Source organism: Phyllobates terribilis, unplaced genomic scaffold (genome assembly GCF_046119375.1).
Source record: "Phyllobates terribilis strain yellow unplaced genomic scaffold, ASM4611937v1 Scaffold_11__3_contigs__length_659146591, whole genome shotgun sequence".
NCBI classification, from domain to species: domain Eukaryota; kingdom Metazoa; phylum Chordata; class Amphibia; order Anura; family Dendrobatidae; genus Phyllobates; species Phyllobates terribilis.
This window is the reverse complement of record NW_027362771.1, coordinates 147,191,188-147,210,331: the sequence shown is the minus strand read 5'-3', so window position 1 is coordinate 147,210,331 and position 19,144 is coordinate 147,191,188. Positions and strand designations below refer to the sequence as shown.

At 44.2% G+C, this 19,144-nt stretch overlaps 1 protein-coding gene across 1 annotated transcript in view; it reads left to right on the top strand.

Moving 5' to 3' along the window:
- Positions 1–19,144, top strand: part of DCN (decorin) — a 159,190-nt gene that overhangs the window by 107,957 nt on the left and 32,089 nt on the right. The window contains exon 6 of the mRNA XM_073651649.1: positions 10,260–10,353. Within this exon, the coding sequence (XP_073507750.1) occupies positions 10,260–10,353 (94 nt within the window). The remainder of the gene's footprint in view (positions 1–10,259; positions 10,354–19,144) is intronic.

Here is a 19,144-nt window from a genome sequence, read left to right as displayed (position 1 = left end):
GCAAGACGAGATCGCGTGTAGCGATGCCCATATATTTGAGCAGCCACGGTCACACGAAGACGACGGTGGGAAAGTGTCAAAAGAGGTGGACGATGATGAGACACAATTGCCAGAAAGTCAGGAGGAGGACCAGGGTGCGTTAGTGGAATACGAGGTGGTGGCTGATATAGTAACTGACCCAGCCTGACAGGAGGACATGCAGAGCGAGGATAGCAGCACACAGGGGGAGGGAGGCAGAGCACCCCAACAGGCAGGAAGAAGCAGTGTGGTGGCCGCAGACTGAAGGCAGGCAACCGTTCCCCGTAACACCAACATGAACGAAGTTACCAGTACAACTGTTAAGTCTTCCCGAGTCTGGTTGTTTTTTAAAGACTCTGCCGATAACCCCAAAAAGGCCATTTGCACCACCTGCCAGGCCAGCATCAGCAGGGGTGGCAAAATGACCAGCCTGACCACCACCAGCATGACCAGGCACATGGCAGCAAAGCACCCAACTTTGTGGGACGAACGCCAGGGTCCAGGAACAGTGTCTGCGGGTAGCACCATTGCTTCTTCTGCTGTTGTGCATGCAAGCCAATCCCCTGTCCATGGTGCATACGAAGATGCCTCCTGTCCTGCACCTGTCGTTGCACACTCTCAAGTAGCAGCATCAGGAAGCACGTCCATGTCCTTGTCCCAGCACAGCGTTTAGTTGTCCATACCCCAGTCCTTGGAACGCAAGCGCAAATATGCAGCCAATGCCTCACAGGCCACACTACTAAATTCTCACATTTCACGACTGCTTGCATTCGAAATGTTGTCTTTTAGGCTCGTGGAGATGGAAGCATTCCGCAACCTGATGGCGGCGGCTGTCCCTCGATACTCGGTCCCCAGCCACCACTATTTCTCCCGGTGTGCCATCCCCGCATTACACAAGCACATTTCCCAAAACATTAGCTGTGCCCTCAACAACGCAGTTACCGGTAAAGTCCACCTAACCACGGACACATGGACAAGTGCTTGTGGGCAGGGACGGTACATCTAGCTGACGGCACACTGGGTTAACATAGTGGAAGCCGGGACCCAGTTGGACCTTGGAACAGAACACATTCTCCCGACGCCAAGGATTATGGGCCCTAGGTCAATCAGGGTTGCCCCCACGGTCTACAGCTCCTGCACCTCATCCTCCTCAGCTTCCTCCTCCTCTTCAGCCTCCATCTCCGAAATGACCACACCAGTCACAAGCTGGAAGCACTGCAGCAGTGCCTCGGCCAAGCAGCAACAGGCTGTGCTGAAGCTAATATGCTTAGGGGAAAAACCTCACAATGCTGAAGAGTTGTGGACAGCTCTGAAAGAGCAGGCAGGTCTGTGGCTCACACCGCTGAACCTACAGCCAGGCATGGTTGTGTGTGACAATGGGCGGAACTTGATGGCGGCTCTGAGGCGAGGCGAGCTCACACACACGTACCATTCCAGGCCCATGTGCTTAACCTCGTGGTTCAACGGTTTCTCAAATCCTACCCGGAGCTGCCGGATCTGCTTGTTAAAGTACGCCGCCTGTGTGCTCTTTTTAGAAAGTCAGCTTGTAACATATCTGGCGGCGTCCTTGCATAGTGGTCCATCTCCCACTGTGCAAGAGCGCACACTTGATTTCCTGTCCAGACTGCCACTCTGGCTCCTTTCCATTATCTCTGCTTTCCTCTGCTCTGGCTGCTTAGGGCGACGCCCATCGAACTTCCTGTTTCTTGTAGCTGCTGCAGACACACCCCTAATGCGTCCTCAGCCTATTGCTGTCTGTCACCTGGTATTTAAGCCAGCTCCTCCTTGGAATCCATGCCTGAGCATCTTGTTCTGTCAGTTGGCTTCTAGTCACTGATGTGCCAGGTCCAGTCTATGTTTCCTGCCTTGCGGTATCTGTTCCTGTGTCTGAACTGAGTCCTGTCTGTGCTCTCTAGCCAGCTGTCTTTCTGCCTTTCCTGGAGGCAGTATTTCCAGGCTTGTCTGAACACGCTCCTAGCCTGTTCGTCCCGCCCTCTGTGGGCCGCATACCCAGACTCGCTCCTGTATTTGTTGCAGTACAGTTTCTGTCTGAACTGTCTCCAAACCTGCTTCCTGTTTCTCTCTGTCCGTACCTTCCCTTTCTCCTGCATTGTCTGAACCAGGACTTGGCTTTACCTTGGCTCGTTCCTGTATTTTGTTGCTGTTACTATTCCTGTCTGAACTGTCTCCTAACCTGTTTCCTGTTTTTCTTTATGTCCGTACCTTCCCTTTTTCTGCAGAGTCTGAACCTGAACCTAACTCCTACTCGTTGTCGCTGTACTTCCTTTTGTGAGTTTAGAGTCCACTCGCTACTTCATTGCAAGTATATTGTGTGTATCTGGTTCTGCCTTTCCCTTCCTGTCTGTTCCATGTGAACAGAGCCCTGTCCCCTCTGCTCTGCCTTGCTCACCGCTCCGGCGGTTCTTGCCTGCTCTGCCTTGCTCACCGCTCCGGCGGTTCTTGCCTGCTCTGCCTTGCTCACCACTCCGGCGGTTCTTGCCTGCTCTGCCTTGCTCACCGCTCCGCCGGTTCTAGCCCTGCTCTGCCTTGCTCACCGCTCAGGCGGTTCTAGCCCTGCTCTGCCTTGCTCACCGCTCCGGCAGTTCTAGAACTGCTCTGCCTTGATCACCGCTCTTGCGGTTTCCGCCCTGCTCTGCCTTGCTCACCGCTCCTGCGGTTTCTGCTCTGCTCTGCCTTGCTCACCGCTCCTGCGGTTTCCGCTCTGCTCTGCTTTGCTCACTGCTCCGGCAGTCTCGCTCTGCTTTGCTCACTGCTCCGTCAGTCTCGCTCTGCTCTGACCCTTTGCTCGCTGTTCCGGCAGTCTCGCTCTGCTCTGACCCTTTGCTCGCTGCTCCGGCAGTCTCGCTCTGCTCTGACCCTTTGCTCGCTGCTCCGGCAGTCTCGCTCTGCTCTGACCCTTTGCTCGCTGCTCCCGCAGTCTCGCTCTGCTCTACCCTTTGCTTGCTGCTCCGGCAGTCTCGCTCTGCTCTGGCCCTTTGCTCGCTGCTCCGGCAGTCTCGCTCTGCTCTGACCCTTTGCTCTCTGCTCCGGCAGTCTCGCTCTGCTCTGATCCTTTGCTCACTGCTCCGGCAGTCTCGTCCTGCTCCACTCTTGCTCACCGCTCCAGGCGGCCTCGTCCTGCTCGTATGCCGTCGTGCAACCTTGGTCGGATCGGGCAGATACTTAGTTACGCCCCTCCAGGCACTCTCGGTTCATGGTCCAGTGGGATCACTAAACACGCACACGCCAGTCAGTCCGGGCGTGTGCATTACACAGCTACAGCTTCCGCCGCCCTTGCAGTGTTTTAGCAGCATTTGCAGCTTCCAGGTCACAGACTGGTGTGTGATGTCCCCACACGTTGAAACTCTACACTGCAGATGTTGGGAAGGATTTGTGAGCAGAAGAGGGCAGTTGTTGAGTACCAGCATCAACAAGGCCATCGGTATTCAGTTCAGACTCCACACATAAGACATGAGGAGTGGACATGGAGTCTTGCCTGTTAGTAGTCTGGCACGCATGGCCGAGTTTATGTTACGCTGCCTTTCCCATGACCCTCGCATTCTCAACATTTTGGGTGACAGTCATTACTGGTTGGTGACACTTCTAGACCCAAGGTACAAGGATAACTTCATATCTTTTATTCCTGAGGCGGACAGGTCTACAAAAATGGGGCTGTACCAGAAGGCCCTTGTTGCGGAACTATTAAAAATATTCCCATCTGAAAAGGCTGGCAGCAGAGGGCACACTTCATTGGACAACCAAGGAGTACAGGCGAGAGAGACACAACTTTAATCCAGCAGAGGCAGGGGAACACTGTCAAAGTTCTGGGAGAGTTTTCTCAGACCCTTCCATTGGACAGGCCCTGAGGCGTGAGGTATTCTCACAGGGAGTGCAAAGTTTGAGAAGATGCTGAGGGAGTACCTTGCCGACCGTACCAACGTCCTCCGTGATTCCGCTGTGCCTTTTAATTATTGGGTATCCAAGCTGGATACGTGGAATGGACTGGCTCTCTTTGTCTTGGTGGTCCTGGCCTGCCCTGCCACCAGCACTTTATCAGAGCAGGTTTTTAGTGCCGCTGGTGGAATAATAACTGATAAGCCCATTTGCCTGTCAACTGAAAATGCTGACAGGCTGACACTTATAAAAATGAACAAGGGCTGGATTGGGCCAGACTTCTCAACAGTACACCGAATGGTAGCAGCGTAACATAAACTCAAATCCAGTGTCTTTTCTTGGGAGGTGTATTCCCATGCACGTTTTCACACCCACACATGGGTATAGGTTTCCTGATTTTGGCTATTTGCTCTTGTCCTCCTCCTTCTCCTCATCCTTCACCACCATATCACCAGGGTGACCGTGGTCCGTGATGCAACACCCAGCTAATTTTTTTAAAGGGTGTTTATGATGCCCGTAAAAAAAAAAAATTAGATAGTATGTTCATGTATACCCCACAGGGGTAAATGTTTGTCAGCCCATACACTTAGTGCATGGGCATAACAAGTATAGGAGGCCCGCTCCTTTCTAATGGGAACATTTTTTTATGAGGCCCTCCTCCACGTCTCTTCCAAGGGGCATTAAAGTGCCTCCAAATTTTTGCAGCCCTTGCATTCACTGCATAGGCCAACACTATGGGAGACTCTCTCGTTTCTAATGGGAATTTGTCATTACTGTAGCCCTGCTCTGTGTGTCTTTAAATTCTTAGTGGGGTTTTTCCTAAAATTGGTCAGCCGTTGGACTCACTGCATACCCTATAACTGTATAGCAGACTCTCTCCTTTCTAATGGTAATTTGTCGTACCTTGTAACTGTGGCCCTGCTCTGTGTGTCTTTAAATTCTTAGTGGGGTTTTTCCTAAAATTATCAGCCGTTGGACTCACTGCATACCCTATAACTGTATAGCAGACCCTCTCCTTTCTAATGGGAACATGTCGTACCTTGTTACTGTGGCCCTGCTCTGTGTGTCTTTAAATTCTTCGAGGGGTTTTTCCTAGAATTGTCAGCCGTTGGACTCACTGCATACCCTATAACTGTATAGCTGACCCTCTCCTTTCTAATGGGAACATGTTGTACCTTGCTACTGTGGCCCTGCTCTGTGTATCTCTAAATTCTTAGTGGGGTTTTTCCTAAAATTGCGGGCCGTTGGACTCACTGCATACCCTATAACTGTATAGCAGACCCTCTCCTTTCGAATGGGAACATCTTGTACCTTGTTACTGTGGCCCTGCTCTATGTGTCTTTAAATTCTCAGTGGAGTTTCTCCCAAATTTTGGCAGCCCTTGCAGTCACAGCATGGGTGCTAGCACTATAGGAGACCCGCTCCTTTATAATGGGAACATTTTTTTTACTGAGACCCTCCTCTATGTCTCTTCAAAGGGTTATTGGGTTGCGTCCAAATTTTTGGCAGCCCTTGCAGTCACTGGATACGCAATAACAGTATAGGAGACCCACTTGTTAATAATGGGAACAACAAAGCATAGCCGGCTGATGGCTCTCTAACAATAGCTAGGGCCGACGGCTGGCCTTTTAAGAATATCAAGGGCCGTCTGATGTCCCTATAAAAATAGGCTTTATGACTTTCAGAGTCCCTCCATCATAAATAAAACAGGATGTGTCTGATGATGTGTCACACACCACATTGCCAGATAAGGTTGTAAAATGTTAAAATGACATTTCCCGGTGAATGCATTTGTCTTAAAAAAAAAACGTTAAAAAAACAAAACAATAGGACCTTTCTTTAGTATAAAAAACAGCGTCACCAATTTAACAACAATGTAACCATATTGTTCAGCTCATGCACCTCCTCCTCCATGTACGAAATGACCACATCAGTCACAAGCTGACAGCACTGCTGCACTGCCTTGTCCAAGTGGCAGCAGACTGTGCTGAAGATAACATGCTTAATGCTTAATTGACAAACCGCCCAGTGCTGCAGTGTTGTTGAAAGCTGTAACACAGCAGCCTGATCTGTGGCTCTCACCGCTGAACATACAGCCACGCATGGTCGTGTGTGACAATGGGTGGAACCTGGTGACGGAGAAATGACAGCCGGGGCAGATACAGTTTCCCTCTATTCCAGTCCTTTCACCGAGCTAAAGAATATGGCTGTGGTGAAATACAACTCCCACTGAGAAGCTGTTTCAGATTGAAAAACATTGTGACCATCAGAGGATTTGATTCTGAGGGCTAACCTTTCTCCCCTGCTCAAGATCCCCATAGCAGCTGCAAAGTTAGCGCTATCATGAACTCTCCTGAGGTAGAAGCCAAGGCACACCAGAGGATTCTCTGGTGGGACCGTCCAACCCTGTCAAGAAGCAGTTCTGGCTAAGAAAAGTGTGTGGGAAGGTTCCCGGACATTCTATGGCTGCTTTTTTACTGAGGAGGAAACACACGCAAACACGGGGAGAACATACAAAGTCCCTGCAGATGTTGTCCTTGCTGGGATTTGAACCCAGGATCCCAGCGCTGCAAGTCTTCAGTGCTAACCACTGATCCAATGTGCTGCCGTTCTCTCCCTAATATCTAACAGGCTGGAGAAACTTGCACCTATTGCCACTCTATCTACAGCTCCTTTGTGAGAAAATGTATTTGGGCAGCCACTCAGTCTACCAAATAAAATTCCTGAAAAGGAAATTGGGGATGGCTTCGCTACTGGTACTAGGGGCAGTGCTAATACAATGGCGCTGTACCATAGTTTGCTGGAAATATTCCAGGCTGGTAGGAGGCAAGCAAATTCCCACAGAAAAGCACCAGCAGTAATGTTCAGGGACTCACGCTTGTAGAAGACGGAGACAACACCGGGAGAAATAGTGACGGCTGGGGACCGAGTATGGACACGAGGCATGAGGCATGTGGTTGTGAAAAGCTTCCTCCTCCACGAGCCTAAAAGGCCACATTTCAAGTGAAAGCAGCTTTACAGGACTTCCTGTGAGAAATGACATGCAGGGTAGATAGGGTTTCCCTCTATGCCGGTCCTTTCACCGAGCTAAATACAACTGTCAGCAAAAAAAGTTGTGGACTAACTCCGTACCGTCCCTGGCCACATTCACCTGTCCACATGTTTGTGGTTAGGCGGTCCTTCCCAGTAAGTGCACTGGGGAGGGCACGGGTAATGTTGTGGGACCCGTGCTTGTGGAAGGCGGAGGCGATACCGGGAAATATAGTGGCGGCTGGGGACCGAGTATGGACACCCGGCCGCCGCCGGCATGAGGTTGTGAAAAGCTTCCGACTCCACGAGCTTAAAAGGCCATATTTCAAGAGCAAAAAGCTGCCCAGAAATCTGGCAATTTAGTGTTGCGGCCAGTGGGTGGGTGGCTGGCTGGCTGCATACTTGCACTTGCATTCCAAATAACAAAAAACTAAGAAGATGGTGGCCTCTATCATCATCATGGCCTCACCTCGGCACTATGAACTCTCCTGAAGGAGAAGCCAGGGCCCGCCAGAAGAGTCTCCGGTTCTCTGGTGGGCCCGTCCAAACTTGCCGAAAAGCATCCCTGGCTAAGAAAAGTGTGGGGGAAGGTTCCCGGACACTCTGTGGCTGCTTTTTTTAATGTGGATCAGCCATGCTTATGCATGTTATTTCTCAAACCGCATTACAGATCAGGCCATTTCCCAACTCTGTATTCAAGAAATTAAATGTGCAAAGAAAGATGTGTGTGTGTCAAAGCACCACCGACAAGGGCGAGTTGATGTTGGATGGGCTGCCATTGCTTCTGCAACAATTTGCATTACAGGACTTCCTGTGAGAAATGGCATGCAGGGTAGATAGGGTTTCCCTCTATGCCAGTCCTTTCACCGAGCTAAATACAACTGTCAGCAAAAAAAGTTGTGGACTGACTCCGTACCGTCCCTAGCCACATTCACCTGTCTTCGTGTTTGTGGTTAGGCGGTCCTTCCCAGTAAGTGCACTGGGGAGGGCACGGGTAATGTTGTGGGACCCGTGCTTGTGGAAGGCGGAGGCGATACCGGGAAATATAGTGGCGGCTGGGGACCGAGTGGGGACACCCGGCTGCCACCGTCATGAGGTTATGAAAAGCTTCTGCCTCCACGAGCCTAAAAGGCCACATTTCACGTGCAAGCAGCTGTCAAAAATTTGGCAGTATAGTATTGCAGCCTGTGGGTTGGTGGCTGGCTGCCTGCATACTTGCGCTTTCATTCCAAGGAATGGGGTAGGGACAACTAAATGCTGCAGTGGGACAAGGACGTGGACGGTGATTGTTGTAAGTCTGCAACGACAAGTTCATGGCGGGAGGCATCTTCGCATGCGCCAAGGATCACTTATGATGGGCCCACTTTTAGGCAGTGACTTGGGAGTCAGAGATGCTTCCAGAGGTCTTCCCCATGCTGTTCCTATGACTTTTCAGCACTGTATGCATGTGTCTGATGATGTGTCACACACCACATGGCCAGATAAGGTTGTAAAATGTTAAAATGACATTTCCTGGTGAATGCATTTGTCTTGGTTGAAAGCAATGCAAAAGTGCAAAAACGCGTCAAAAACGCTATGTGTGAATATAGCCCAAGGTGTGGAGGAGTATTTTGTTTTTTTTTGTTATTTATTTTGCTTTATATACATTGTACATGTCATGGAAACGATGTTCCTTAACATATTTCCCAGGAAAATCCATTTTGATTTTGTTTTTGTATGTTTTATTGTGAGTCCGTAAAAGTGGCGTAATACCTCTGACAACGTTGTTGACAAAAGTGACCTGGGAGTCAGAAATGCTTCCAGGGGTCTTCCCCATGCTGTTCCCATGTCATTTGAGCACTGTTCCCATCGATTTTGGCAATTTTTAGGCCCTCTGCAGACCGCCGGGTGGAGCCGCCTGAAAAATGCTCGAGTTTCCCATAGACTTACATTGGGCTCGTTGCTCGTGTCGAGAACCCAAGTATTCCAACGTGCTCGACCCGAGCAACGAGTACTCGAGCATTTTAGTGCTCACTCATCACTACTTATCTGTTTAAAATTACAATTTATTATTGTCTTTTTTTATTCAGTGTACACCGGACAGTTATTGTAAAGATTATTACCTTACATATTGCTTTTCCTTCTCCCAATATTTGTTTATTGTGATCACTACATCCCTGGAATTTTTTAATTTTTATATTTATTTATTACATGAAGCTAATATTATGTATTTCTAAACTATTTAATAAATAAGGTATTTGAAACTTCCATTCAAGTGTGGCCTTTCTTCTTGTTGGCTATAGGTTAGTTAATAGATGCATCGCGGTGGGTACTAAACCTATTGATATAGACAAGTTTGGTTTAATTTCTAATGTATATGGGGTCCTGCGACAGATGATTGTTTTGGGGAGTTAAATATCCGGCAAGTCTGATTTCTGTCTGCTAATCCTTTTATTATTTAACACATAAACTTCTGCTAGAGGCGCTCTTATAGAGAGATCAGGAGCACTCAGTTTTATGGGAAAGTTGGGGAAAGATAGCTACTGGTCGAATGATCTGCTGACAGCTATGTAAAATGATGACTACTCTAATAATGTCACATTCAAATAATCAAATATTTATTCTCTCTGCCCATGTGTACAGTAATAAATTTGTTTTATTATTTATATTTTAAAGACAATATTTTCCTAAAGGAAATCTGTAACCAAGTTTTTGCTAACTCATCTGAGAGCAGCATAATTTAGTGAAAGAGACCCTGATTCCAGCGATAGTTTACTGGGTTCAGCAGTTGTAATACAATCAGAGTTTTTAGATGTAGCATGTAGCAGAGAAAAAAAAGATGACTCCACCCCAACATGCCTGATTAGTAGTTTTCTATGTATATCATAGATTGACAGTAAGCTGCTAATCAGTGCTGGGGTGTGGTTGGACCAGGATGCATCTGGGAGCTAGTCAGGCAGTGATAATCTCCTACTGATAAAATACTCATTGTATTAAAATAAAAGCACACAGCCTAATAAGTGACACATCCCTGAAAGCAGTGTCTCAGACCCCACCTCAGATTATAAAGCAAAAACTTGCTGACAGATTCCCTTTTAGAGAGCAATAGTAGTACTTGCTCTATTTAACTAATAGAAAGCAGTCATATGATCAGAGTTTTCTTGTTAGTAAAACTAGCAGGATCTCTCGACTATATTCTTCCACTGAAAACAATAAATACCCAGTGATATTTTGCTTCTGTCCCATGAAAAAATTAGCATTTCATGAACTTAATAGAAATTCAAATTTCGTATAGAGGAGTTGCAATAGATTGATTTTTATATATGTTTTTTTTCTAGGTTTGCCAACTTCTCTTACTGAGCTTCACCTTGATGGAAACAAAATCGCCAAAGTTGATTCTGAAAGCCTAAATGGACTGAATAATCTTGCTAAGTAAGTATACACAATTATTCAATAAGGAAATTTAGGATTTTTTTTCCTAAACATCATAGAATCTATTAAGAGTACAATAGAGTAGAAGGCTTGCACTGATATGTTCATGTCACACAAATTTTCTACCGCAGATTTGGTGACAGATCCATGACAAATCCACAAAAAATTCCAGATGTAGATGCAGATTTGTCTGCTGATTTCACCCTGTTACAAAGCATTAAATAGAGTGAAATCCTGAGTGAAAATCCACACGTGGGTGAACATGCTGCAGATCAAATGTATGGCATGCTTGTATTTTTATGCACATTTTTTCTGCAATGTATAAATGGGGTTTTAAAAATTCCATTCATTTCTATTGTACTCTAACCCCTTAATGACTAACAATATTTCTTTTTACTGACCTGAGATGTAAGAGAATAGCATTCCCCGATGGGTGAAAATGCAGCAGCTGTAAGATGTACACTGAAGCTGACACCCTGCTGCACCAGCCACTATTGGTGTTGGCACCAACCATGTATGTTTAACCCCTTAGATGTTGCTGCCAAGAGTGACTATGGCATATAGATGGTTAACAGAATGTGTGGGCTCCCTCTTTAACCCTATTGGCACTCTGAGATCATGAGTTTGTTGTCCTGATGGTTGCCATGGCAATGCACCGCCGAATAATGGCTATAGCGTCTGCAGTCTATAGTGACCTGTTCAGAAGTTAGCAACATTTATGTAGTAAAAATATCATTTTTCTTTCCTGTCATGCCACATTGCATAAATTCCTGAAAAGCACCTGAAGGGTTAATAAACAACCTGACAACAGTTTTGAATATATTGAGGGGTGCTGTTTTTATAATGTTATCAGTTTTTTTTTTTTTTTTCCAATGTATGGGTCCCCCAATGTCACTTCAAATCTGAATAGGTCCCTAATAAAATAAGTTTTGTAAATTTCCTTGAAAAAAATGAAAAATTTCTACTACAGTTTTAAAGCTTCTATCATCCTAAGGATGAGCAAACCTGAACTGTAAAGTCCAGGGTTCGTACAGGACAGCTAGTGTCCGGTACCGAACTTCCATCATAGACTTATTTCCGGAAGTCCGTTCTATTATTCGGTTTCAATGCCGAATAAAGTTTGTTGAAAGGCTGCAGAGCAGCCAATCAACAAGCTTTTAGGCTGTGGGCACTTACAGAGCCATCACAGCCATGTTAAGTATTGGCATGGCTGTGATTGGCCAGCACAACACGTGACCCGGCCTGTATTAATGCCATTGTGCTCAGAATAGTGTAGGGACAGTGTAAAAAAATAATAATAAAAAAGATGCCAAGGGAAAGCTGACAGCTGTGAGCTGGTCTTATTATGCTGGAAAAGGTCCAATATCCATGGACTTTCCCAGCCTATTATCACCCTCACCCCCCAAGCCTATTGTCACCTCCATGACCAAGCCAAATTTTACAATTCTGACCAGTGTCACTTTATGTGGTAATAAATCTGGAAGGTAATAACTCTGGAATGCTTTAACGGATCCCATTGATTCTGGAATTGTTTTTTCATGACATATTGTACTTCATGATAGTGGTAAAATTGATTCACTATGACATGCATTTTGTTCTGAAAAAAATGGAAATTTGGCTAGAAGTCTGAAAATTTAGCAATTTTTAAAATTTTAATTTTTATACCTCTAAACCAGAGAGTTATGTCACACAAAATAGTTAATAAATAACATTTCCCACATGTCTATTTTACATCAGCACAATTTTTGAAACATATTTTTTTCTTAGGAAGTTAGAAGGGTTAAATGTTGACCTGCGATTTTTCATTTTTCCAACAAAATCTACAAAACCATTTTTTTAGGGACCACTTCACAACTGAACTGACTTTGAGGGGCCTATATGACAGAAAATACAAAAATGACACCATTCTAAAAATTGCACCCCTTAAAGTCCTCATAACCACATTCAAGAAGTTAATTAACCCTTCAGGTGCTTCACAGGAATCAGTGCAATGTGGAAGGAAAAAATTAACATTTTCCTTTTTTTCACAAAAAAATTATTTAGCCCCAATTTTTTTATTTTTGCAAAAATAACAGGAGAAAATGGATGCCAAAATTTGTTGTGCAATTTCTCCTGAGTGTGACAATACCCCATATATGGGGAAAAACTTCTGTTTGGATGCATGGCAGGGCTCGGAAGGGAAAGAGCACCGTTTGACTTTTTGAACGCAAAAATTACTGGAATCGAGAGTGGACCAATGTCGAGTTTGGAGAGCCCCTGATGTGCTTAGACAGTAGAAACACCCCACAAGTGAACCCATTTTGGAAACTAGACCTCTCAAAGAATATATCTAGATGTGTGGTTGGGTATCTTAAACCCCCAGGTGCTTTACAGAAGTTTATAACGTTGAGCCGTGAAAATAAGACATCACATTTTTCTCACAAAAATTTTCTTTTAGCCCCAATTTTTTTTATTTTCACAAGGGTAACATGAGAAGTTGTATGATGCAATTTGTTGTGCAATTTTGCCTGAGTATGCCGATACCCCATATGTGGGGGGAAAACTACTGTTTGGGAGCATGGCAGGGCTCAGAAGGGAAGAAGGGCCATTTCACTTTTTGAACACAAAATTAGCTGAAATCGTTAGCAGATGTTAGCTGTTGGGTTTGGAGAGCCCCTGATGTGCCTAAACAGTGGAAACCTCCACAAGTGCTGCCATTTTGGAAACTAGACTGCTCAAGGTATTTATTTAGATGTGTGGTGAGCACTTTGAACCCCCAGGTGCTTCACCAAAGTTTATAAAGTTAAACTGTGAAAATGAAAAAGTATTTTTTTTCCTGCAAAATGTTAGTTTTGCCCCAAATTTTTCATTTACACAAGGGTAACAGGAGAAAAATGAACCATACAATTTGTTGAGCAATTTCTCCTGAGTACACCTATACTGCATATGTGGTCAAAAACTACCTTTGAGGCACAGTACAAAGCTCAGAAGGGAAGAAGTTCCATATTGGAGTTCAGATTTTGCTGGAATGTTTTGAGGGTACCATGTCACATTGGCAGAGCCTCTGAGGTGCCAGAACAGCAGAAATTCCCCATAAGTGACATTCATTTTACAAACTACACCTCTCATTGAATGATTTAGGGGTGCAGTAAGCATGTTGACACCACATGTGCCTCACAGAAATTTATACCATTGGGTGGTGAAGAAGGAATAATTACATTTTTACCACTGTTGTTTTAGCCCCAAATTTTTATTTTTTATAAGGGCTAATAGGAAAAATTGGATCTCTCAGTTTTTGTGAAATTTCTCCTGAGTACGGCAATACCCTACATGTAATCAGGAACTACTTTTGAGGCACAGTGCAAAACTTAGAAGGGAAGAAGTACCATAATTTAGTGCAGATTTTAGTCTTATGATTTGCGGGTACCATGGCGCACTGGAAGAGTCTCTGATGAACTAGAACAGCAGAACCCCCTATAAGTGACCCCATTTTACAAACTACACCTCTCAATGAAGCAATACTGACATTACAGCATGGGATGACCGCTGATTCTTTTTGTGAGGTAAAACACTAACCTGCTTGTTTTTAAACAATTTTTTACTTCAAAGAAAAAATCATTTGCAATTCCATGCTGTACATTTCTGTATATCCCCCCCCCCCACCCAGGAGATGTGGTATGATCAGACCATGTTTCTGTATGATCAGACACAGCCATTACGCAGTACACAGCCGGGACATATTTATAAAATTATCTCAGCAACAGGAATATTTTATTTAAACACATCCAATTGTGGAAATTATTATTATTCCAAAGTCTATTGATTAAAATGAACTTTTGTTCGTGGGAAAACCACTTTAAGTGCTAGAAGTGAAGAATACCCACCTCAATTCACCCCATTTTTTAAATTATACCGCTTTGGGAATTTATCTGCTGGTGTAGTGATGATTTGACTTTATTGTTGTTTTCCAGAAATAAGCAGCAGTGGATGTTGCTGAGTGAAAATTGCTATTGTTGTGCCCATACATTATAGTGCCCCATATGTTGTAGTGCCCAGTACGTTATGCCCAGCTTGTGTTTCTGGAGACATGCACCCGTAAATTAGGCCGGCTCTCATCGCTACTGAAATGCCAAACATGTGGATGCTAAAAGTGTTTTTCGCACACTATGGAGCTCAGAAGGGAGCATTTGGATTTGGGAGATCAGAATTAGGGTATGTGCACACGATGCAGAAATGAAGCAGAAAATTTCTGCATCATTTCTGCATCTCCCTGGCAGAAAAAACGCATGCAGATTGTGCATGCGTTTTTCCTGCAGAATACATGCGGATCCACATGCAGATTCACATGCGTTTCCGCATGCAGATTGACAAGCGCTTTCCAGGCGATGTTAGCATCACCTGGAAAGTGCTTGATAACTAGGTCACACTATATAAATCCATGCAAACAGCATGGATTTATACAGTGTGAACCGAGAGCGTGTATATACTTACCTCCGATCGCCCGCGCTGTCCTGCTCAATCTGTTCTCCCGGCTGCCGGCAACTTTGAATTGAAAGACCTGCCGACGTCAGCGTCACGTGACCCGTCACATGACTCTGACGTCACCGCAGGTCCTACAACTCACTGCAAAGTGCCGGGAACCAAGCGGGAGCGCTGCGCGGGCCGACAGAAGGTAAGAATACATTATTTTTTATTTTATTCTTCTTTTTACAGCTTTTTTAATGGTACCTGGGTGTGGATGAGACTCTCCTCTCCTCCACACCCGGGTACCATCCGCACATTAGAACGCACCAATTACGCAAGTACAGATGCTGTCTTGCGGAATTGGCGCGTTCTAATGCAAGTCAATGGCGGCGAAATCGCCGCGTTTCCGCAAAATTAATTGACATGCTGCGGATTTTTGACCGCAGCGTTAACGCTGCGGAAAAATCCGCATCATGGGCACAGCACATGCGGATTTCCATTGGGGAACATTGCTTCCCTTCTACCATGCGTTTTTCATGCGTTTCCGCGGCGTTTACGCAACTGCAAAAACGCCGCGGAAACGCATGAAATACGCATCGTGTGAACACAGCCTTAGCTGGATTTCTTTTGGAGGCTGAGGAGCCATAGTGCTTTTTCCAGAGCCTTTGTACTACCAATAACATGGTAGCCACTTATGTTTCCATTAACAGATGATGGACCTGAGTGGGGACTTGATTTTTTGTGGATTGAGTTGAAGCTTTTATTGGGAACTGCCCCACACATGTCCTGCTTTACCCATTTATTAGTGAAAATATAATCCTTGCAGCTCTTACGTAATCCATTATGGTTCCCACAATGTTCATCGATTTTCTCCTGCAACCTATGGAGCGTCGTTCTGAGAATTACTGGTGGTCATGTATCACACGCAATGATGTTACTGAGACATGACCGTGAGACATGACCCTGAGTGACCTATGCAGCTTCGAGAACGACGCTCAGTAGGTTGCCGGAAAGAATCTCTGTACTTTGTGGGAACCACAATGGATTATGTTGGAGCTGCTGGGATTATTTTTTAATAATAAACAGGTCAACCAGGGAATGTGTGGAGTAGTCTTAATTCAAATTAACTTTTTTTTCCTGTGTGTATTTTACTTTTTTACCTTTAAATATGGAGTTAGTAATGGGGGTGTCTGATAGAAGCCTCTTAATTACTAACCACTGGGCTTGATGTCAGCTGTCATTACGCAGCTCAACCCAAAACACTATTACCCCTATTGCCATTGCACCAGGGCAATCGGGAAGCCAAGGCTGAGCACCAGAATTGACTCATCTAATGGATACACCATTTCTGGGGCGGCTGATAGCTGGTCTACTTGAGCTAGGAAGGAGCCCATATCCACGGCCCTGCCCAGCCTATTAATATTAACCCACAGCTGTCTGCTTTGCTATAGCTGGTTATTGAAAATAGGGGGGAAACTACATCATTTTTTGGGGGGATTCCCCCATTTTTAATAACCAGCAAAGGCAAAGCACACAGCTGGGGTTTGATATTAATAGGCTGGGAAGGTCCATGGATATTGACCCCTTACCAGCATAATAAGAGCAGCTCACAGCTGTCTGATTTTCTTTGGCTGGTTATTAAAAATAGAGGGGACCCCACAGTTTTTTTCATTTATTTATTTATTAACAAGTACAGTAAACTACACATGCAAGGCCCTACTCTACTCCTCCACTTGAACCTCCGCCTCCTGGTTCAAGATTATTATTTTTTATATTTTTTTTTCTATGTTATTTTAAGTAATTTCCCTATCCACATTTGTTTTCAGGGCAATTGTCCTGCTCTTACCCGCATTTTGCTTCCTTTTGCAGCCCCCCAGCCCTTACTATGACAGCCATTTTACAGTACCAAAGTTCGGGTCCTGATTGGCTTTAATGGGGTTCAGGTTCAGGGTCAAGTTCGGGACAAGTTCTGCAAACCGAACTTTAGACTAAAGTTTTGCCGAAGCAAATAAGCAATGTGTGAACATACCCAGAGAGTACTACCATACTCTCATTCTGTAAGAGTGTATGTGTCATGGAGCTTCATGTTTGGCTTCTTAAACTAGGTCATATGTTAAAGACCTTTAATTAAAGGGTCAATATTGACTTTAAGGATTATTATTTTCAATAGGTGGCACTAGAGTTTCCGTCCTCTTCTTGGCTGAAGAAACTATTTGTACCCGTCCTTAAAAAAACTGTAAAGTTTGCAGGGCAACTTTTCTTTTTTTTTTAATTTGGGAGGCTATTGGACGAGTTGTGGTTGGACTACCTGGCAGCAAGTTTACTAGTCCTCATAGTCCTAGTTATAATCTGCTGAGAAAATAGTGATTTTAACAAACCTACAGCAAGCAGCGCAGTAAGTGATATATTGCTGAAAACAGGGTTTCTGTCTGCGCATCATGGTGCTCTCAAATTACATGCGATAAACCTTGTGGCACCTGGAACAGCTGATCGGCGGGGGTGCTGGGTGTCAAACTCCCACTGATCAGACATTGATGTCCTATCCTGAGGACAGGTCATCAGTGTTAAAGTAGTGGACAACCTCTTTAATGTATTCCATGCAAAAGAATTGTTTTTTTAGTTACAGGGTTGAAGGTTGGGTGATGGGGTAGGTGAGGGGGTAGGGGTAGGGGGAATATCCACTGAAAAATAGGTATGGAAAAAGCAAACAGGATAATAAATATAAATTACCAAAATTTTAGATTCTAAATATTTAAAGCCAGTGCTTACCAGAACTAGTTTACAAATATTTACAAAGTTAAAGTAACTTTGGTTCTGACGGAACTAACTCTTCTTAATTTTTTATAAAATATTATTCATTTTTACATGTCAATATGTGAATGTGAAAATGCAAGATTAAACTGTCACTATACAGTAGCACTTTACTTACCCATATCATTCAATTTTTCAGACCATTCCATATAGCTGACTAATGAAAACGTTAGAGTTAAAGACCTCATTTAGCACTTCCATCTGAGACCAATTTTTAGTTTTGCACTTTCATTTTTTTCCTCCCTTTCTTCCAAGAGCCATAACTTTTTTATTTTTCCGTTGACCTAACTTCATGAAAAGCTTGTTTTTTTCTTGTAGTTTTGAATTACACCATTCATTTTACCATACATTGTACTGGAAAATGGGAAAAAAAACTTCCAAGTGCAGTAAACATGATCCGTGAATCTTTTGGGGGTTTTGTTTTTACGATCAAGAGGCATCTGTCATAGCTTGGCTCCAAACACTACCATTAGAGGTGGATACCAGCTGTGTAATACAGCCGACATCCATAATATGTGGAGCAACCTCAGTTCCAGAACTCGTTCCATTCAATCACACCCACTAAATGAAGTAATGGTACATCATGTAGCGCAAAGGGATTAAGGAACTTTAATCAATAGTGTTAAGAATAACATTTATAAATAAAGTTGAATGTTTAATGTAAAGGTTTTGGGTACTTTTTGCTTTTGTAAATCAGAGCCAGGCATGTTGATTTTAATAATATGCTGCAAATAATATCCAGCAAACTTTGCACTCCAAAAGTCAAGTGGCGCTCTTTCCAAGCCCTGCCATGTGCCCAAATAGTAGTTTTCCACCACATATGGGATATTGACATACTCAGGAGAAATGGCACAACAAATTGAATGATCCATTTTCTCTGTTAACCCTGTGAAAATAAAAATTTGGGGGCTAAAATAACATTTTTGTGGGAAAAATGTGATTTTTTATTTTCACGGCTCAACGTTATAAAGTTCTGTGAAGCACCATTGGATTCAAGGTGGTTACTACACCTCTTTATAAGTTCCTTGAGGGGTATAGTTGTGGGAGTTTCCATTGTTTAGGCACATCAGGGGCTCCGCAAACATGACATGACGTCCGCTATCGAATCCAGCCAATTTTGCACTCCAAAAGTCAAATGGTGCTCTTTCTTTTCTGAGCCCTGCTGTGTGCCCAAACAGTAGTTTTTAACCACATGTGCGGTATTGGCGTACCTAGGAGATATTGCACAACAAACCTTGAGGTCCATTTTCTCCTGTAACCCTTGTAAAAATGCAAAATTTGGGGCTAAAGCAACATTTTTGTGGGCAAAAGTAAAATTTTCATTTTTTTCTTCCACAATACTTTAATTCCTGTGAAGCACCTGAAGGGTTAATAAACTTCTTTAATGTGGTTTTGAGCACTTTGACTGGTATTGTTTATAAAATCGTGTCACTTTTGTGTATTTTCTATCATACAGACCCCTCCAGGTCACTTTGAATGTGTGATGTGGTCCCTAAAAAAATTGGTTTTATAAATTTTGTTGGAAAAATGAGAAATT